General features: G+C 34.9%; 2 protein-coding genes across 2 annotated transcripts in view; one reads left to right on the plus strand and one right to left on the minus strand.

Annotated features, from left to right (window-relative positions):
• LOC136026655 (small ribosomal subunit protein uS9m-like) overlaps window positions 1–22,638 on the minus strand; it is a 507,124-nt gene that overhangs the window by 339,799 nt on the left and 144,687 nt on the right. The gene's annotated exons all lie outside the window — the stretch shown is intronic.
• LOC136025620 (dehydrogenase/reductase SDR family member on chromosome X-like) lies at window positions 1,285–19,301 on the plus strand. The gene is made up of 6 exons (XM_065701613.1): window positions 1,285–1,670; window positions 5,166–5,317; window positions 7,159–7,332; window positions 11,956–12,163; window positions 15,341–15,542; window positions 19,055–19,301. The coding sequence occupies exons 1-6, from the start codon at window positions 1,285–1,287 to the stop codon at window positions 19,238–19,240; spliced, it is 1,308 nt and encodes a 435-aa protein (XP_065557685.1). The 3' UTR covers window positions 19,241–19,301.

A 22,638-nucleotide genomic window follows, 5' to 3' on the forward strand; every position in this document is an offset into this window, starting at 1 on the left:
CTAAAATCATGGAAAACGCTTAGATTGGAGGGATCGGGATGAAACTTGGTGGAAAAAATATGCAAAAGTCTTAGATACGTGATTTACATAATTGGAACGGATCCGCTCTATTCGGGGGGGGGGTAGTTAATTCTGAAAAATTAGAAAAATGACGTATTTTTAACTTACGAAGGAGTGACCTGATCTTAATGAAATTTGATATTTAGAAGGGTCTTGCGCTTTAAAGCTCTAATTTTAAATTCCGACCAGATCCTGTGACATTGGGGGGAGTTGGAGGGGGAAATCAGAATTCTTGGAAAACGTGAAAATTGGGGTATTTTTATTTTACGAATATGTTGTCGGATCTTAATGGAATTTGATATTTAGAAGGAATTCATATCTCAGAGCTCTTATTTCAAACCCCGACCAGATCTTTTGACATTGGGGGGAGTTGGAGGGGGAAATCTTGGAAAACACTTGGAGGGGAGGAATCGGGATGAAGCTTGGTGGATAGAATAAGCAAATGTCCTTGATACGTGATTGACGGAACCGTACTGTATTCGCTCTCTTTGGGGGATTTGGGGGGAGGGTTTCAGTGATTTGGCGAGTTTGGTGCTTCTGGACGTGCTAGGATGATGAAAATTGGTAGGCGTATCAGGGAGCTGCACAAATTGACTTGATAAAGTCATTTTCCCAGATTCGACCATCTGGGGGGCTAAAGGGAGAGGAAAAGTTAGAAAAAATTAGGTATTTGTTACATACGAATGGGTGATCGGATCTTAATGAATTTTGATATTTAGAAGGACATCGTGACTCAGCTCTTATTTTAAATCCTGGCCGGCATTAAGCCTCTTATTTACCTTTTAAATCAATCTATTTATTCATAGAATTTTGCTAGAGCTCATACCATATGATCTCTTGGCTCTTAACTCTTCTTGCCTCGTCACAAGTGCCATATGAGCTCTTAGCTCTTGTTTTTTGGCGAAATATCGAACAACAGCCAGACGAGCTGATTTAAAAATATAAGCAAATAGGAGCTTAAGATAAGTAAGAGTATTAAACGCAATACAGTGTTGATTACCAAGCTAGACAGAGGCAGCAGAGGGCTACTGAGAATAAAGGAACTAAAAAACAATAACTAAGAACAAGCAAAATGCAGAAGAAATAGTCTGTATAGTCAAAATCAAGAGGCCCATACAACTTTTTCCATATTCGCAATGACATGCCCAGTTAAGTTATTATATTGAAAAGAATAAAATTTTAATGGAAATCCAATTTGGGTTCAGAAAAGGGCTATCTACAGATATGGCAGTTCTAAAATTGGTTGATTGGATTAATGATGCATTTGAAGCTGGTCTTATACCTGCAGCTGTGTTTTTGGATATGAGAAAAGTGTTCGATACAGTGGACCACTCAGGGCTTATTCAAGCTCTTGCCTCGATTGGGGTGAAGGGTTCAAGCCTTGAGTGGTTTTCATCATATCTACACGACCTGTATCAGATAGTACAGAATGGATCATTTTTATCTTCAAAAAAGAAAATAGAGCGTGGGGTCCCACAAGGGTCAATCCTGGGACCCCTCCTTTTCATCACTTTTATTGATCGAATTAAGCATTACCTGTCGGAGGCTGGTGTCATCCTGTTTGCAGATGACACTTTGCTCTTTCTAGCTGCGTCTTCGCTTGATGTTTTGTATAATAAAATTCATAATGCTGTCTCTGAATTTCAAACTTTTTCTCAACAAAATTTGTTAACCCCTTAACTTTTCTAAAACTTTTTTCATGATATTCTCTAGACTTTCGTCAAGTGTTGGCAATGATCAAATCATGGTTCGAGGAAATGTGATAAAAAGAGTAGCAACAACGAAATATTTGGGGTTTTTAATTGATGAAAACCTGTCGTGGAAAAACCATCCAAATGCTATAGCTGAAAAATTAAGCAGAGGTCTTGGGGTGATGCGAAGAATTAAAAATCTAGTCCCAAAAAGATTCTAAAAATGATTTATTTTTCTATATTTTGTCCATATATTAGCTACGGATGCTCTATATGGGCAAGTAATTTTGTAACATGTTTCAAAAGAGTACAAAAACTTCAGAATAGAGTTGTAAAATTATTATCGGAATTTTATGATTCTGATGAGGCTCCTGCTCATGAGCATTTTAAAAAGAATAAATTAATGGATGTATCCCAAATTCGAGATTACCAAGTTGCGATTTTCTCGTATAAATATTTGAATCGCCTGCTCACCCCTGCTTTTGAAAATCTTTTTACTTTTAATAGAGACCGTCATGATCATAATACAAGAAAAGCTGATAACTTAACTCATGAGTTTAGGAGTACTACTCGGGCATCTTTTGTGATTCGCCATTATGGTCCCCATGTTCGGAATATTTTGTCCGAGGGTGTGAAAAATGTGCATAGTCTTCCGGCTTTCAAGTCACGGGTAAAGAAGTTTCTTTTATCTCGTGAGTAATTTTGATGTAAGGCCCGTTCCAGGTTGTCATTCTATTCAAGGCATTTCCCTGATTTATTTGCTGTTAATTTTTTTCTGTTAATTTTTTTTCTGTCTTATTCTTGTCTTTTTCCTCTTTCTCTTTTTTTCTTTCTTCCTACATCAGTTGAGTTTCTTTTGTAATGAGTAGCGTGATATGAACGTGGTTTTAATTAGCTGAGGGTGATAACCTCGCTTGCCCTTACTAGCTTATTGCCTTTCTTGGCAGGCGAATAGCGAATACTGTTTGTTTTCTTTTCTTAATAAATGTATATCTCAAATCTCTAAAGGCATAAAAGAGGGACACATCTACTGCCTCAACTAACCCATTATCTGATGTAAACATACATTCAAAAACAAAAAGCAAGTAGATACATGCTACTGGTTAAAAGTTTCAAATAAAAATTAGCACACTTATCAGTAGCCCTAATATAAAAAGGTAGTTTCACCATCTAATAGTGTCTAGGGATAATTTAAAAGTGATATTTCGGAAGGGTTACTACATCCCAGGAAGTTATGATTTTAGTAGACTGCAGGATGAGAATTTGAAAAGAATTTTCCAGGAGCAGTTGAATAGTAAATTAGAGAGTTAAAATTTGACAGTGTAGAAGATGGATGGAATAGTCTTAGGAAAATAATTTGCGAAGTTGGTGATAATGTCTTAGGGAAGCAAGTTAGGGATGCAGCTGGGAATATTAGGGAAAAGGCTTTACGTTTAATAAAAAGAATGGACTTGTACAAGAATTATCCGAGCGATAGATCATATGAAAACAAGAGGAATATAAAGAAAGTGAAGAAAGCATTAAAATAAGAACTAAGGAGGTGTGAAATGGAGACCATGGATGAGATTGCCAAGGATCGGGAAGATGCAACTAGACGGCATAATAATAAAATATTGTACTGGCGTGTTAATAAATTGAGAGGGAGTAGTCAACCCAGACTTTTCCCATCACAATTAGTGATAAGGAAAGAGTTAATGAGAGTTGGGTAGAACATTTTGAGAATCTTCCCAACAGAGATAGACTTGCAGGGAAAGATACAGAGGAAAATGAAAAAGTTTGTGATACCTTGGATGTGAAGGAAGATTTGTTTTGTGAGAAAGAATTAGCGATAGTACTAAAAGGATTAAAAAATAATAAGGCCCCGGGTGCTTATTGTGTGGTAAATGAGTTTCTTAAATATGGTGGCTCTGGTGTAAGAAATCAGTTACTGAAGATAATGAATATGATTTTTGAAAAAGGAGAAGTATCTAGTGATTTTTAGGAAAACCCTCATTAAACGACTGTATAAGAAAGGTGATAAGACTGAGTATGGTAATTATCAATGCATTAGCCTGGTTTCTGTAGGTAGCAAGTTACTTAGTAATATGATACTTTTTAGACTGAGAGAGCTGTAGAGAAAGTTATAAGAGAAAAACAGTGTGGTTTTAGAAGGGAATAGTGGATGGGTGGACCAAATTTTCACTCTTAGGTTAATAATTGAGAAGTGCCTGAGTTATCAAACACCTTTAGTCCTCAACAGTTGACATAACACCTGTAGTTTTATAGATTATGGACAAGAGTTCGATACTGTGGATACAAGAGCTTAAGTGAAAGTCTTATCCTTGTATGGTATACCAGAGACATACATTAAAGTGATTAATGCTATGTACGAGAATAGCACTGCTGTAGCTAAGGTAGGAAATGAGGTTAGCAGCTTGTTTCGTATGAAATCAGGGGTTAAGCAGGCTTGTGTTCTATCCCCCTTTATATGGGTCATTTTGGTGGACATTAACTTAAGGAGCACAGGAAAGGCAATGGGAGAAGACGGAATCAAGTGGGCAGAAAAAACTTTCCTGGACTTAGATTATACTGAGGATTTAAGCATCGGAGATGAAAGTGTAAGCAAAATGAATGAACTGTCCGAGGTTCTGCGATTTCAGGGTGTTAGAATAGGTCGCTAAGGCAAGGAATAAGCGAAGATGAAAAGGGGACGTTAGGTAACGAAAATATTGCTCAAGTGGACAGCTTCACTTACCTTGGTAGTATTATTAGTAAAGACGGTGGGAGCACTGAAGATGTTAAAGGTAGAATAGCCAAGGTTCAGGGTGTTTTTTCACAGTTGAAAAAAGTTTGGAAGAATAGGAAGATAAGTCTACAAACCAAGATTAGAATATTGGAAACTACAGTGATGACAGTAGTCAAATATGGTTCTGTAGCATGAGTGCTTCGAAAAACTGACGGAATTCTCTAGATGTTTTCCAGAGAAATTGCTTCCGGATTGTTTTGAGCCTCCGGCTGACTGACCATATTTCAAACAGTAGGCTGTACAAAAAGTGTGGTTCAATCCCGCCTTTTAGGGCTATAATGAGGGCACGTTCTGTGGATGAAGGATGATAGATTGCCGAAGATTGTCCTTTTCAGCCATTAGGGCTAAACGGAAAGCAGGTCATCCGTGGTTGGGGTGGGAGGATGTTAAGAAAGACTTAAGGGAAATGGGTACTTCTTGGGAGGGTGTAAAGAGAGATGCTTTGAATAGAGAAGGAGCATGCGTAGCCGTGTTGTTCTCAGGGGTTTGGTGCTGTGGTGACTTGTTAATAGTAGTAAAACAATGTAATAAAAAGCAAATTTGCAATGTTTAAGTTTCCTTGATAAGGTTATGAAAAACATTTGATTAATGAAGAAAAGAACATATCCTTTAATTTAAGTGTAACACAGTTACTTACTGGCAGCTTTAATATCTCATTATTGTTGTATTACAGGACTTAATGAATACACTGAAGGAGTCGCTATTGTCACAGGAGGTAATAGAGGTATTGGTTTGGAAACTGTGAAGCGACTTGTTGAACACGGCTTAAAAGTAATTGTAGGTAAGTAACTTCTTTATATTAGCAAAGGTTGTTTAATACCTATTAACAGTTTCATTTTTTGCTTAAAGATTAAACCATAATGTTAAAAGGATCAAAATTAAGAAAGAATGGGCATTGTTGATGAATAGATACTTGAAGTTTTTTTCCTAAAAATCTTAATTGCTAGGGTAAAATGGAAAAAGGATGCTGGAAGGAGAGGAGGAATTGAGATAAAAATTGCACACCCAAAAATGCTTTGACGAAGGTATGGGATTTTCAAAAAGATGGAAGATTGAAAGAAAAAAGTGGGAAATGAAATCGAGAGATAAAACAGGAAGAGAGAGCAAAGATAAAAAGAATGCGTAGTACAATACATGGGAATATTTTAAATAAGAATTCAAATTTGAAAACATCTGAGAAGAAATTTTGAAACTCGTACTTCTACTATTTCCCTATTTTCGAAGCAAGAAATATTCCCTAAGACTAGGGCTTAACTAAAGTAAAAAGAAAAATTCAGACTTGGGTTTCAGGTCAAATCCTGGAGCTACCTTAATAAAGCGTACAGTCCAAGAGTCACTAGTTTGTCTCAAATGCACCAACTATCAACAAAATAAACACCTACAGTCTCGTTAAAAATTATTATAAAAATTAGAGGATGAAACATAAATGACTCTTTGATAAAACCAAGTTAAGGAAATGGGTATAAAGTAATTAATGTGTTTGTCTCTGCACACTTAAACAAAAAATATGAATTCAAGGCCATATCCAGGATTTGTTGTTTTTTTTTGGGGGGGGTACAAAAAACTTCGATAAACGCATCAAAACTTTGTGTATATTCATTTTTGTTACGTTTTTACGAGTCGGACTAAACATTTCGGGAGGAGGGGGATCAAACCCACTTACCCTACCCCATCCCCTGGATACGGTCTTGAATGAATTGTTCAGCTTTTAATTTTCTCTGTGCACAAAATTCTTAATTTCGTGAACAAACCGTTTTAGATTATATCTATTTAGTTTAAAGATATATAGGCCTATGCGCTTGTTGTTGCAGAATATTTAATTTTGTTCAGCTCTTTGTTATCATATTAAGGTTTGAATTTATATGTAAATAATAACAAAATAGGGTGTTCCTTTTTTTGAGAAGCCTTTTTGGTTGTGTAGCCTTTTTTATAATTGAAGACTGGGCTTCCACCTAGGAAACCAGGATTTTATCCTGAATGGAGGAACGAACATTTAAATACAAGGTGTCAGCGTAACTAGGGCAAGGGACCATTTCTGTCTTCCTAAAAAAAACTTTCTTTGAGGTAAATCTTAAAGAACTTTCTAATGCCGCCTTCCTCCTCCACTTTTAAAATTCTGTCCGAACCCTTATTACTTATAATGCAAATGTCTCAAGGTGCCCACGGATATGCCTTAGACTGTTTACTTCTTCGAATTTTGCCCTCCACCCCCAATCCCAAAGTATTTTAGATGACTTTTTATATTTACATTCTAATGTATTTTGGAACTCATGTCAGGACTTTTATTTTAGCAATGAATTTTTAGCGTGAGATGCTGAAAAGAATTTCACGTGAGATAAGGTTGATTTAAAAAAAATAGCTTCCACAAACCCAGAATTTGCTCTTCAGATTTAAACTTAAAAACAAACACAGTTAAAGAAATATGATAGTATTTTTCACAAAAAAGTCAACATATCAAAGAGGTCAAATCAATTAAAACTAGCAGAATTCATAACCAATTACTAACAACACAAAGACAATTTATTCTTTATATTTAAAACCACGTAATGCACTTTAGTAAAAAAAAAAAATTATTCAAGAACAGAACTTTCTTTTCGTATATTTTTTGGTCCTACCTTCCAGGCTGCCGTGATGGAAAAAGTAGAGATATTTTGATGGAAAATCTGAAAGAGAAAAACATCCCTGAAGAAAAAGTAGAATGGATTGAATTGGACACTGGAAATATGAAGTCTGTTCGACAATTCGCTGCCAAAATTTTGGAAAAAAACGTTCCTATTAGCATACTAGTCAACAATGGTATAGTATAAGATTTTTATAATATAAGATTTTTCTAGTATTATATATGTATAGTGTAAGATAAGATTACAGTATAAGATGGTTGATTGGATTATTTTCAATAATAAAAAAAAGCTCCTTTAAATTAAAACTGTTTATTCTCAACATAATGTGGTATACCATCTTTTTTTATGTATTAAAATAATAAAAAAAAGTGAAAACGACTTGAAAATTATGAGAGCTATTTGTCACAAAATAGAAGCATTCTAAAAGAAAGGGTAAATTTAATAATTCCAATTGCCTTGCTGGATCTTTTTGTGATCATGTTTGGGTTCTGAAGCTTGAATTTGTCACCAAATTTATTTATTTATTTGCTTTTTATCTTTCATCTTTCTGAATTGGAAACTGAAATGCGTCGGTTGACCTACAGATCGTATATATATAGGTCATGGTAATTATCTTTCGAGATCTTAGTTTTATAAAGTAGGTAAAGTTAGGTTTCTTCGTTCATGGGAAATTAGTTTTTTTTTTGTTTTTTTCTTTGCATGGGAGCAAAGCTTTTATTTGAGAATGACTTCTCGTATAAAGAGAAATTTAAGTTTTTGTGTGTTTTTGGCACTAAAATATATATATATGCGGGGGGGGAATTAAGTGTATCTAAGTTTCAACTGGAGTTTGGGCTCTTTTTTCTGATTGCATGAACTTTTTTTCTGCTAGAGTATAGTCGGTTTAGCCTTGCTTGAACTGAGAATAAAAAGAAATGTCATGACAATACTGGTGTTTTTCCAAAATTGGTGTCATGATTTTTAGTCTATTATGTTGTTTTATATTCTATTCATTCATTTTTATTTTGTTTTATTATCTATTTGATTTTTTTTGCTTCACAAAGGAATAGAAAAGTAATTGAAAATAATAGTAAGTGAAAAGAATCTGCCTCTTCCCATATATTGCAGGGGAAGGGGGGAATTTATCAATTTTACGTAATTCCTATTCGTTTATGTCTGGTGTTAGTTCCTATAGTATTCCACAGGCTTGATTCATGGGGGATGGAGGGCTCAGTTATTTTGTCGGGAAGGGACGGAGTTAAAAAATAAAATGATTCATCTTTAGGCCACCCTTTCCCATAGAAGGGAGGGTCCTTAATATTAATCTCGTAGATCATTGTCTCTGATGCAGATATGGATGTTTCTATGGATCACCTATGCATCTAGTAGATTAAGCTTATTTAACGAGTAATGAATTCAATTTATTTAAAACATAGGAAAACTGTTGTATTTAGTCAGAAAATTTTTGAATCCATAAATCATAGTTGAGGAAACTGTCGAGTCCATTGATAACAATGGGGGGAAGGACATCCGTTAGGAACTTAAGAACATTTTTTGGCCACTTCACTTGAACTACATCTACAATATTATTCATCACAACACATGGTACATCTTCATGACTTTGTAATTACTTTTACAGCTGGTGCTCAAGGTTCACCTGGAACAGCTAAAACGTCGTTTTTATTGAAAATATATAATAAAACAAACCAATTGCAAAAGAAAAGTCATTTCTTTGTCGAAATCCTTTTGTTGTTTTAGTTTCCTCTTGCATTTATTCTTGGCAATAAACATGAACAGTATACATTTTGTATACCAAAAAATGCAACTAGCTAAACGGAAGTGAATGCTGAGCCGCTTTCTGGTATTACTGATATACTTGATTCGATGAGTCTATTATAACCCTATAAGCTGGAGAATACTGCAGCTGATGCTAGGCGTGTTCCTTCTCTCTATCCCCGTCGAAAATTCCTCCATGCAAAATTGAGTGATCAAAAAGAAAGTATGACAAATAAAAATAGTGAAGAAAAGAAAGTATTTTGGAATATTCTACCTATTTTCCAAAATATAGGCAGAATGTATTTTTTAACTTTAATATATAAAAAAAACTGTCAGTTCAGTTCACTTTATTTATAATCCAAATACATTTAACTAATATCCCAGTACCCGCCCCAAGAAAAATGCAAAAAAGCACTTGCGATTGGGCGGGTACATAAAACTTATACAAAAAAAACTACAAAAAAAAGATAACCAATAACGACCAATCTCTCATCAACTCATCAATAATAATAACCAATCTAAAAAAAAAAGGACCATGAACCTTGGTATGGTATAGAATATTATATAGTATTTTTTTACATTCTCATTTGTTTGATTCTTTTTTGTGTCTTGGGGGGATGGAATTCATAGTCAAGTGAGATAAAATTTAAAGAAATAGTCTGAAAATATGAAATTAGTGACAACTTTATAAACGAGAGGTGTCATCAGCAAAATTGATTTTTTGGTTGGGGGGGGGGCAATAGATTTTACCGACTGACTGCTAATTTTTACCGATTTGTATGATATTATTTTTACCGTATATTTTGTATAATTTTTACCGATTTGTATGATATTGCTATTAAAATAACTTCATTTTTGTTCTTTACGGACTGAGAGTGATATTCTTTCATGGAATTTATATCATATATTTCCATCATCCCGTTGGTTCTCATAATAATAAAACAAAATAATAATAAATAAGTGATCTATTTTACCAACTCAAAATTTTTATCCGACTGCCTGAAAACATTGGGGGAGGGGCCTCCCTCTCCTCCATACGTAAGCCCCTGTCGAAAACTATAGTACATAATACCAGTTCACCCGTTATTATCGAGGACGCGTCTACTAAATGTATGTCAGAAGGTTTTCACGTCTGAAGTACCTTTAAGGGGTATTTTTTTTTCTAATTAAATGTAAATAAAAAGGATTCAAACTCTAGGTCAGAACCAAGCGAATTTGAAATTGACAGAGCTCCTTATTCCAAACGAGAAGGTTTTCACAAATTCATCAACCCCTGTTCACAAAAAAAAATATTGGGTATCGTCCTTTAGGCGCTCGCCCAGAAGGTTTTCACGTCTGAAGTACTATTACTTGGTATGGACCACGTGGCTTTTCAGGAACGAATGCGCAACCATGTGGCATTGCTTCCTCCGCAACTGGATTGCTGAATGTTTAGTTTTTTAATACATTTAAATCGATTGGTTATCTCAGAATTTTTAATCGATAGCAACTTGGTCCTCTATGGAGCAAAATAGTAGCTTGGTCCCAAAAAATGGTAGAAATTGGACTTTAGGACTTTTAATTTCCGTTTGAACGAAACCTTTTCCAGATCCATTAGTTCCATTGGTTAAATACGGTCACCCCTGGGAAGCAAGGACTTTTTTTTAATAAATGTGAAACCATAATCTTTCTTCTGTTAAAAAAATAAAATGCAAAAATAAAATGCAAAATTTTTGTTGATAGGAGCTTGATACCTTTATTGTAGGGTTCTCTAATATGCTGAATCTAATGGTTTGATTCGCATTAACTTTATTTGCCTTTTTGGGATGACTCCCATTTTTCGAAAACCATTCAAATATTGTCAGGCACATAGCGTTTGATGTGTAACATTTATATGAGCTTTATATGAACTATATATATAGAGAATTTATAGAGAGATAATTTTTCATGGGAGTGGATGTGAACACGTCAGACTCTACTCCAGCCAGATAACTTGATGTTCATGTTGTTACAAACTATTTAAATTGATTCAGATTGTAAATTCAATATGAAAATTATTTTATAGGTAAAAAATAATGGAGGATATAACTTATTGGAAAGTGATAAAAAATTATACTAATAATGGGATGAGGTAGATTTCTTTGGGGCTTTCGGTAAATTTTAACCCCCTAACTACACATAAACTAGAGGTTGGTAAAGCTGAATTTTACTTATGTTTTAAAATAGCAGTAATTAAAAAGATGTTCATTGTCCAGGATATAAATTAATGAAAAGGGATCTGGGACCCAACGAAAAACAGTTACTGCCCGAATGGGATGAGAAAATTTTTTAAGAAAAGATTTAAAGGACATCAGAACTTGATGGGAGGGAGTAAAGACTTTGATTAGATTAGGTTGGAGGGACAGTGTGTGTGGCTGCGTTAGCTTCAGGTAGCTTGAGTTTGAATCTTAAAAAAAAGAAGATTCAAGGTTCTTAAGGGTTCTCGGTAAATTTTATCTTCTAATGGGATAAACATTAAAGGTGTGCTAGAGCTGAAATTTCCTTGTGCATTAAAGGAACTATATTGAAAAGATAAATTCATCTCTGAAAGGAGTATGCGTTTTTAAAAAGGGGTTGCTGATATATGTTGCATTCTGGCATAAGACACCGAAATAAAATAAAATCTCATTCCTAAGCAGAATTCTTGCCAAAATATGCTCAGTATAGTGTTGTTCAAACTAAAAGCCTGGGATAGTAATGGGATGTTGTTGATAGGGCAACTTTGTCAATATCAGATATGAAGATTAAATGTTATCCGTTAAAGCAATATGGAAAGTGATGGAACGTATTGAATGAATCTCAGATTGTTTTTGGGAGAGATTCAGTTGAGAATACCCATAAATATTCCTAGGGTTGGGGGAGGGCCCAGAGGGTCATTTTTCCAAATGGTATAAATTTTCCGCTTTTGTATAAATTTCGTTTTTTAACTAGGACTAGGGTAATGTCTGCTCACTTTCTGGCCATTCTTCAGCTTGCCGGTTTTTTCTTCTTTTTTTTTGCATGGAATTTATTAAATTTTTTTTAGCCGGTGTTATGTTCGTTCCTCACTCTTTAACGAGTGACGGATTTGAACAGCATTTTGCTGTGAATTATCTTGGTCATTTCCTTCTAACACATTTGCTTCTGCCAAAGCTGATTGAAAGCGGAAAACCCGGAAGAGCTGCAAGAGTCGTCAACATCTCATCAGCAGCACACAAAGTTGGATATATTGAATTAGATGATCTACAACTTCAGTAAGTTATTAACCTTTAAAGATATTTCCTTTTGGTCAACTGGAGACATTAGGGGAATGCGCTGTATTTAAGGCCTTTACTACAAAATTACCTTAGAGAGGATTTTAAATATTTATTTTCAGGATTGAAGGATGGGGGTAAATCCTTCAACCAAGAGAGCTAAACCCGGTGTAAAAACTTGTCAAATACGGAATGTTGATGTAAAATACAGATTTCGTTTTATTTTTACGGTTGTCGTTAAGCATATGCCGTGAATATATGCGATACTTTAGTCAGAGGCAAACTCTGGAAGGTGGGTTAAGGACTAGCTTTTTCTCTCCCCTGTCCCATTTATTTAGTGTAGGGCATGTAAATTCTACCCACGGTAAATCTCAATCATCTCAGGGCCTACAATATAATTCTTATCACGGCTGTAGACTAGCAATATAAGAACCTTCAAATTATCATTATGCGTCTTCTTTTGCTTATTTATGTTTTAAACGCAATGTTTACTATAATTTTCTATTGGTGCATTCCAGAACCCAATTATCATTAATAATCATAAATTACTTTTAGGCTAAAATGGCAGATAACAACAAATTAAGCTCCTAAAATTCTTATAATACATTGAAGGGGCTAACATCGAATTTTTTTCTGCGCTTATAGTAATGAAAATTACCTTGCAGTTTTTGGTATCTGTTGTCTTGAAACGAGAATAATTGCAAATGATTAACGATAATCAGTTCTGGAAAATACCTTATGTAACATCATGCCATGTAGTCCCCAGTGACAGTTGCTCATAGCGTACTTGTTGCAGGTTATGTGTTTTGGTTTTGGACGACTAAACAAGCAAACTGAATTTTACTCAGGAAATAAAATGTCATTGCTTAGAGTATGCCTAATTTTTATTCCTTCCTCAAGGCTCGCACCTTGCTCAGCCTTTTATGCATCGTCCTGTGCTTTTGCTGGCTTGTGACTTTTGTCTTGTCTAGAATTTTTCTTTATAGTACCAACATCAAGTAAAAAAGCGGTTGCCAGTGTCTTTTAAAATCTTATACAAATTTCATAAATTAGAAAATGTTTGTTGTGCTGCTACAGTTTTTTTTGGATAACTGCGGGGAATAATTAAATACGTTTTTCTGGCGATCCTCTTTTCTTAAAGACTAAAAGACTAAAGCTTTTCTTTTCTAAAAGACTAAAGCTTAAGAAAGACAAAAAAAAAACACGAAGTGAATAAATAGGTAAAAGGACAAAACTGAAAAATCCTTCGTAGAAACTTTGAAATCGTTCTTATAATTTATCTTCATATCTGCACACCAGGGGCATGTAAAGATTCTGCCTCCCCCTCTGAAGGTCTGTTTATGCTCTTTATGCTCCTTTTTTCGATTGTTTATAGAAACTCCTCTAAATGTGACAATTTTTATTTATTAAGTAGTTAGTCAAACAGTTCATGGTTACGAACTGTAGTAAGGAGCACTGGCTTAATAGTAACCGAAGCTCTAAAAAACGGAATTGTTATACCAATAGATACATCAAAAGAATTTGTTTTTTTATGCTGATTTTAAATATATAAGTTTCATCAAGTTTAGACTTACCCATCAAAAGTTATGAGCCTGAAAAAATTTTGCCTTATTTTCCAAAAAAGGGGAAAACACCCCCTAAAAGTCACATAATCTTAATGAAAATCACACCATCAGATACAGCGTATTAGAGAACCCTACTATAGAGGTTTCAATCTCCTATCTGCAAAAATGTCGAATCTTGTAATTTTTGCCAGAAGAAAGATCACGGATGCGTGTTTGTTTTTTTCCAGGAGTGATCGTATTTACCCAGTGGTCCTAAAATGTCGCGAGAGCGCTCATTCTAACGGAAATTAAAAGTTCGAGTGCCTTTTTTTAAGTGACCGAAAAAATTGGAGAGCAACTAGGCTCCCTCCCACGCTCATTTTTCCCCAAAGTCACCGGGTCAAAATTTTGAGATAGCCATTTTGTTTAGCATAGTCAAAAAATCTAATAACTATGTCTTTGAGGACGACTTAATCCCCCACAGTCCCCGGGGGAAGGGCTGCAAGTTATGAACTTTGCCCATTGTTCACGTATAGTATTAGTTATTTGGAAGTATACAAACGTTTTAAGGTTTTTTTTCCTGGTGGGGGGAGGGGGTTACGTGGGAGGATCTTTTCTTGGGGGAATTATAGAACTTCGTTACGTAAGTTAATTCGTAAATTACGTATATTTATTACTAATAAAAACGTTCGTAAATAAAATTAAAAGTTCTAGTGGCCTTTTTAAGTAACCAGAAAAATTGCAGGGCAACTAGGCCCCCTCCGCGTCCCGTTTTTTCTCAAAATCGTCTGATCAAAACTTTGAGAATGTCATTTAGCCAAAAAAAGCAAAAATTAATATGCAAATTTCGTTTTAATTATTCATGTACGGCGAGCCAAAATAAAAACCTGCATTAATTCCAAAACGTTCGGAAATTAAATAAAAAAACAAGTTTTTTTAACTGAGCGACATTAAAACCTAAGACGATCAGAAATTATTCCGTATATGAAAGGGGCTGTCCCCTCCTCAACGCCCCGCTCTTTACGCTGAAGTTTGGCTCTTTCTCACAACTCTACATTTAAAACAATAACAATCTTTAGTGTACAGAGCGGGGCGGTGAGGAGAGGATAGTCCGTGTCATATACGGAATAATTTCTGTTCGTTTTAAGTTTGAATGTCGCTTCTTACTTTCAGTTAAAAAACTTGTTTTTGTTTAATTCCTACAAAAAGCAAATAAATATAAAACGGTGAAACATCTTCTTAAAAATGCCTAATTGGTAAAGCACCAGAAAGGGTATTCGAAAAGAATAAATTTATCTGTTATTGTACAAGCTACCTTTGTACTAATAAATAAAAGTTAACTTGTTTTGAAATAGATGGCGCTCTTGCATGTAATGTTTGGACCATCACTTATATGATAGGGTATAGTAAAAAGCAATTAAAATTTACTAATGGTATCTGATTCTGAAAAAAAAAACTGAACAATTACAAAACACAATTTATTCTACTGCAATTATCGAAGAAAGAAATTAGATTATTTGCGTTTAATCGTTGGATTTAATAAAATAACATTATTTATGAAATTTTGAACACGTCCTTCAAAAGAAAATGTACCATAACACTGACAATAAATTAACAAATTTTGGAATTTTAGGAAGATATATACAGCACCGATTGGATACGGTCAGTCAAAGCTTGCTCAGATTTTATTTACATTCTACTTGAACAAGCTAATATCTCAAAGGCAGGACAATGTTAACGTGTATGCTGTGCATCCTGGATTCATTAAAACAAATTTGTACGATCAAGCTTGGTATGCCCAGGCAGCACGGTCCGCAAATGGTTGGATGTTCAAGGTCGGGTAACTTTTTTGTGCTTGTTTTCATCTCTTTCCTTGTAGAGTTTTAATATTATTTTTTTTTAATTATTCTTGTGTTGTTTTATATTAAATGTAAATTTGAATTCAATCACAGAACTTTAAAATTTTTTTTTAACCCCGTTCCACAGTTCCTTCCCGAAAAAAAATTGTCTCTAGCTCTCTCGGTCCCTCTCTCTCTCTCTCTCTCTCTCTCTCTCTCTCGCTATTTTCCTCTGTCTCTCTTTTATACCAAACATTTAGTGAGATATTTTATATTTAATACCATTAGCCAATTGAAATGCAAATATGTGATGCACTGCCGAAGCTCATATTGAGCAGAGTTCTAGTGATATCTACTTGCCAATATGCTGCTCGTCATTACTGCCTCCTGGAACTCCTCCCCCAGAATATCTTAAAGATAGCTTTGTTCGACAAACTATTTCCATGGCGAATGATCTCTAAGCTGAGGTTATTACAAAAGAGCCTTCTTTTAAGTTGCTGTATGACATGGTTTGATAAACAGTTCAAAAGTTGAAACAATATAATTGTCGTGACTAGCGGCATATCGTCAGGCAGCGATGCCTTGATATCCGATATAAAAAAAAGAAGCTGCGGACAAGAAAAGGAGAAAACTGAAGAATAGGAGGAAAAGATGAGATTCTGTAGAAAAACTAAGGGAGTGGTTGACAACTTATAAAGACAGCTCGTGAACTTAAATGTCCTTTTTATGATTATATTCACTGTGTATTGCATCAAAGTTTGCTAATTAGTCCTATGTAATTTCATTTCATGGACTTGAAAACGTTACTATGAGACTGAAATCGTAGCGCCTGTGTTACTGATGAAAACACTCATAGAACTAAAACAGGGGGTTGTTAGAAATAAAATAACTAGCTTGTTACGGACATTACTACAAATTGCAGATGGGGTTGTATGCGCTTCTTTACCTATTTATTTTCTTCTTTAATTATTGGCTGAAGTTCATGAATTTGCTTATTCGGCAACTATTTCAATGAACTATTTTGAATAGCTCAATCTACTATTCTTGGCGCTCTACTAATCCCGCGCCCTTAATCGTGTATTTTAAGTAAAAGCTTTAAAGTTTGTTAGTGCAATCCAAAATAATTGCCACTTTTATTACCAACGCTAGAACGTGGTCATTAACTCCTTTATTTGTCACTGCTCTGGCTAAGACGTAGATGTCAGCTAAAAAACTTTGAACTTTCATCACTAGGAATAGTGGCCTAGATCAATGCCAACGTGAAGCTTGTGCCTACTTGTATACGGTTACAATTCATTTTAGTATGTCATTAAATAAAAAAACTTGTTTTTTTAACTGAAAGTAAGGAGCGACATTAAAACTTAAAACGAACAGAAATTACTCCGTATATGAAATGGTTTTCCCCTCCGCAATCCCTCGCTCTTTACGCTAATGTTTTTAATTGTTTTAAAAATTAGAATTGTGGCAAAGAGTCAAACTTTAGCGTAAAGAGCGAGGGATTGCGGAGGGGAAAACCCATTTCATATACGGAGTAATTTCTGTTCGTTTTAAGTTTTAATGTCGCTCCTTACTTTCAGTTAAAAAAACTATTTTTTTTTTATTTAATTTCTGAACGTTTTTGAATTAATGCATGTTTGATTTTGGCTCTCCGCACATAAATAATTAAAATGAAATTTGCATACAAATTCTATTTGTGGCTAAATGGCTTTCTCTTAATTTTGATCAGACGATTTTAAGGTGTAATTAATTGGAGTGATGTAGGAAGCGTAATTGCCCTCCAATTTTTCGGTTACTTAAAAAGGCAACTAGAACTTTTAATTTTTAACGAACGTTTTTATTAGTAAAAAATATACGTAACTTAAAAATTAACTATCGTAAAAAACTTTTATATTCTTATATTTTTATTATGTATATGAGGGGCTTTGTCTCCTCGTTAATACCTCGCTCCTTATGCTAAATCTTAAGTTTTGTCCCAATTCTTTAAGAATGACCCCTGAATCAGAAAGGCCGTAGAATAAGTAGTTGAAATTACTAAAAATACTTTAGCATACAGAGCGATGTATTTATCTCCTCCTAAATACCTCGCTCTTTATGCTAAAGTATTTTTAGAACCCCTCATATGCTTAATAATCTCTGTTCGTTTTAATTTTTAATGCTACTCCTTACTTTCAATTGAAAATTTTTCATGTTTATTTTTTCATTGTTTTTTTTTTTTTTATAATAATGCTAGAAAATCCTGCGCCCTTTTCATTGAGTTTCTCTTCCCCCATGACATGTTCCTCCAAGGAAAGATCATAGCCCCCTCCCCTCAACCCAACCCCCCCAAACCAAAAGAATCACCCTGAAAACGTCTGTACACTTCCCAATAACCATTACTGTATGTAAACACAGGTCAAAGTTTGTAACTTGCAGCCCCCCCCTCCCAGGGACTGTGGGGGAGTAAGTCATCCCCAAAGACATAGTTGTTATGGTTTTCGACTATGCGGAACAAAATGGCTATCTCAAAATTTTGATCCGTTGACTTTGGGAAAAAATCAGCGTGGGAGGGGGCCTAGGTGCCCTCCAATTTTTTGGGTCACTTAAAAAGGGCACTAGAACTTTTCATTTCCATTAGAATGAGCCCTCTTGCGACATTCTAGGACCACTTGGTCGATACGATGACCCCTGGGAAAAAGAAAAAAAAAAACAACAAAAAAACAAACAAATAAACACGCACCCGTGATCTGTCTTCTGGCAAAAAATACGAAATTCCACATTTTTGTAGATAGGAGCTTGAAATTTTTGGTTCTCTTATACGCTGAATGCGATGGTGTGATTTCTATGACTTTTACGGGGTGTTTCCCCCTATTTTCCAAAATAAGGTAAATTTTCTCAGGCTCGTAACTTTTGATGACAAAGATTAAATTTGATGAAACTTATATATTTAAAATCAGCATGAAAATCCAATTCTTTTGATGTATCTTTTAACATCAAAATTCCGATTTTTAGAGTTTCGTTTACTATTGAGCCGGGTCGCTCCTTACTACAGTTCGTTACCACGGACTGTTTGACATACAGCTTCGAGACACACAACTAAACACACAACAAAACTTATTTTTCAATAATGAGTTTTTATATAAACATTGAATGGCCTTGTGCAAACTACACTTTATATCGAAGCAAATACCTTATACTACTAGATAACATCTAGTGCTGTTCTAAGCGATTTATAAGAACGGCAATAAGGATACAATATATTATAAATACATGAAAAATGTCGAGGAAAGCACAATTTTTGGGACAAAAAATTTATATTTTAAAACCATTTTCTGGTTCACCCTTTGTGTTCTTTCCATCTCAGACGTTTTGTCTTGCCGTCCAGCTCCTATCTACTTTTCTAATGTAATTTAACTAACAATTTGAGTCCAGGTAATATAAATACTTTTTATCAAAGCAATAGCTCAGTGGTAAGTTGAACCGATAGTTCAGTCTTATCACTGAAGCCATATCAATGATCCTTTTTTTTATAGACTCCAGAACAAGGAGCTGAAAGATCAATTTATTGTGCCCTGTCTCCTGATGCAGAGAGTCTGAGTGGGCATTATTTTGAGAATTGCAAAAGTACGAGAGCGCTTGAAATTGCCTATAATGAAGAACTCCAGAAAAACCTTTTTGACAAAAGCTGTGAACTGCTTGGAATTAAGGAATTCCTCTAAGTTTTTTAATATTTTTTTCCTTTTTCTATGGTAGGAGGAATAAATTATGAATTGATGGGTATTTTTGTTCTTGTCCTGCATTTTTTTTTCTCTACTATGTTTACACCTTAATTTTTATTTTCTCTGTGAAGTATTGGATTTTGCGACAAGCCTACAGCTGTAATGTATCCTCAAAAGACAGGATACGTATATCATTGGATTCTTTGGTTTCAGATGAATATATTCATCAAGCCAGAATTACGACACTGCTTGGAGTTGTTCCTTGAGAATGATCGAAATTTGCTCAAAACACAGTTTTTCTGTAGTATTTTCAATATGGTTTTCAATCTAAAAATTAAAAGGCAAACTTGCTTGTTACGGGATTTATTTCGGGATGTATACGATATTTTTGTCGCAACCCAAAATGGGCAAGTAAAGCGTCAGAATTGCAGCCGTTCATAGAATTGAAATAATTGAAATTGAAAAATGTGATCCAGTAGATAAATAAAGCTGAATCTCAGCTATCGAATAATAGCAGTTGTTTTCTTCAGTTGGAACATTAATATGATTATAATTTAAGTGTAGGAATGAAATATATAAAATAAAACATTAAGCCATTTTCACAGCTTAGAGTATATTTATTCATTCAAATCTTAGACAAAAGAAAAGGGTACTTGTAATTTCAAATAGTCAGCCCAGTAGGTCCACGCATATCCAAAATACTTTGGATCAGCTAATGGATTTTGTGGCATATTCTTCGGTGGTACTTGCGTATGTTTATAATCTTCTAAAAGTTTTAAAAGTTCTTTGTACTTTTTCGGATGTTTGCCTGCCACATCTTCATATTCGCAAGGATCGCTTTCAATGTTGAATAAACATGGTTTCACCTTGGGCTTACAGTTTGAAATGTCGGGTGGATCTGAGCACTTCACATTAGCTTGACTAACTATTTTCTCAAAGTGTCCAAATCTGGCGCTGATACGGGCAAGAGATTTAGCTGTATCTGAGTCAGCTATTAGCTTCTTATAATGCTTCCAATCTATGGTATAGTTGTCCCGACCTGATGGCCCAAACCATTTATCCCAGTCACCATTGTATGTAGTTCCTGCAGGAGAAATGAATAATATCAGTTATGATGATCCTGCAAAATTTTTATCCCGCCTGCGTTAAGAATCTTCGTATTTGTATAAGAAATTTGATTATTCTACAGAGATCTACACACATACAACGAACAAATTCTTAGGAAGGTGATTCTCTGAGTCAGTTAAGGGATTTAAAAAAAAGGGTTGATTGTGATCTTTAACTCAACTCGATTAATTCAGTCAGCCCAAAATCAACAATGAAATACTTTAGCAAGTGGAAATTTAAGTAGTTGAATACGATATATCACTGAAAATTTGAAGAGAAGAGATTGGGAACTGCATTTTTAACGAAAAATTTTCTGGTAGGCGTTGAATTAAAGAAAAAAAGTTAGCTAAAATACACATGGCAAAATTTTTTTTAAAAAGATGCAACTTGTCTTTGAAGGGCAGTTGTCTGGTGCAGTGTTTGAAATTTTCACGGTTGAAAAGAGTTGTCAAATTTAAAAAATTCGTTTTGCTGATTTAATTTTACGGTTCAATTTGAAAACACTGACGAGATTGTGGTACTGCCTCAAAAAACTCCACAATTTGAGGCAAAGAAAACAAAAATCTTAGAAAATGGTGGTTTTTAGGTGTGAATAGACCTAAGACGGACTCAGGGGGCAAACAACTTTTTTGTTCTCATTTTTTTGATACCTCAAGGAAAAAAATGACGAATAAAAGGGACAAAAATGGCAAAACGATCTTTGCTGACGGACTTACGAAAAAAGAATAAGATAGTTAACTTAAAATCAGGTTGAAATCTTTTGTGTTTTTTAAATAACAATGCTAAGCTTTATGCAGAATTAGTGTTTTGAAGTTTTTTTTTATGGGGGGATTCATGTTTTTTTGGTGGGAGGGCATTCACCTTTGGGAATTCCCATTTAAAACGGTCTAAAAAGGAAAATTCGAAGTCTTAACCGTTCTAGGTTTATGGGTGCAGTTTAAGATAAAGCCAGCTAAGATGAAATATTTTATCTAAGAAAATATAGAAGGCAAAAATCTTGAAATTGTGTTTTCTCTTTGTCTTTTTTCTTCTTGCTCTAGCTTCTGTGCAACTATTTTTGCTGAAACAGTTCAATCTTTTGTTTTAAGGTATACTTTAAACGAGAATGCCGTCTGACACCCAGAAGGAAATCAAATGTGTCATTTGGGGAGACTGGAGTGGTTTATATATTTCTTGGGTGCTTTGTTTTTGCACGCGTATTCAAGGCAGTGACATCAATAGATGAAAATATATGGATAATGTATTTTTCAAAATCTGTAGGATCAAGCTTGTCGTTTTTATGGCACTTGGTATTAACCAAGTGACATATAGCAATCGCAAATTCTGTCGGTCCCGGTTTTGCTACTTTAGGGACTTCCAGATAAGCTAGAACGATGAAATTTGGCAGGCGTATCAGGGACCGGACCAGATTAAATTAGAAGTAGTCTTTTTCCCGATTTGACCATCTGGGAGGGGGAGTGGGGAGGCCCGATAATTCGAAAAAAAATAGAAGTATTTTTAACTTACGAGCCGTTGATCAGGTCTTAATGAAATTTGATTTTTGGAAGGATATTGTGTCTCAGAGCTGTTATTTCAAATCCCGACCGGATCTGGTGACATTGGAGGTGGGGGTGGGGGGTGGTAGGGGGAAACCTAAAATCTTAGAAAACACTTACAGTGGAGGGATCGGGATGAAACTTGGTGGGAAAAATAAGAATAAGTCCTAGATACATGATTGACATAACCGGAACGGATCCGCTCTCTTTGGGGCAATCGGGGGGGGGGGATTCTGAAAAATTTGAAAAAAGAGGTATTTTTAACTTACGAACGGGTATTTGGATCTCAATGAAATTTGATATTTAGAAGGATATCGTGCCTCAAAGCTCTTATTTTAAACCCCGACCGGATCTGGTGACATTGGGGGGGGGGGTATTTTGGGGTGGGGAAACCTAAAATCATGGAAAACGCTTAGATTGGAGGGATCGGGGTGAAACTTGGTGGGAAAAATAAGCAGAAGTCTTAGATACGTGATTTACATAATTGGAACGGATCCGCTCTATTAGGGGGGGGGGGTTAATTCTGAAAAATTAGAAAAAAGGACGTATTTTTAACTTACGAAGGAGCTATCAGATCTTCATGAAACTCCATTTTTAGAAGGACTTCGTAACTCAGATCCTTTATTTTAAATCTAAACCGGATCCAGCGTCATTGGGGGGGGGGGGGGGGCAGAAATCTTAGAAAATACTTAAAGCGGAAAGATCAGGATGAGACTGGATGGGAAGAATAAAAAATTGTCTAAGATACGTGACTGA

This window comes from Artemia franciscana, chromosome 4, assembly GCF_032884065.1.
Source record: "Artemia franciscana chromosome 4, ASM3288406v1, whole genome shotgun sequence".
NCBI lineage: Eukaryota > Metazoa > Arthropoda > Branchiopoda > Anostraca > Artemiidae > Artemia > Artemia franciscana.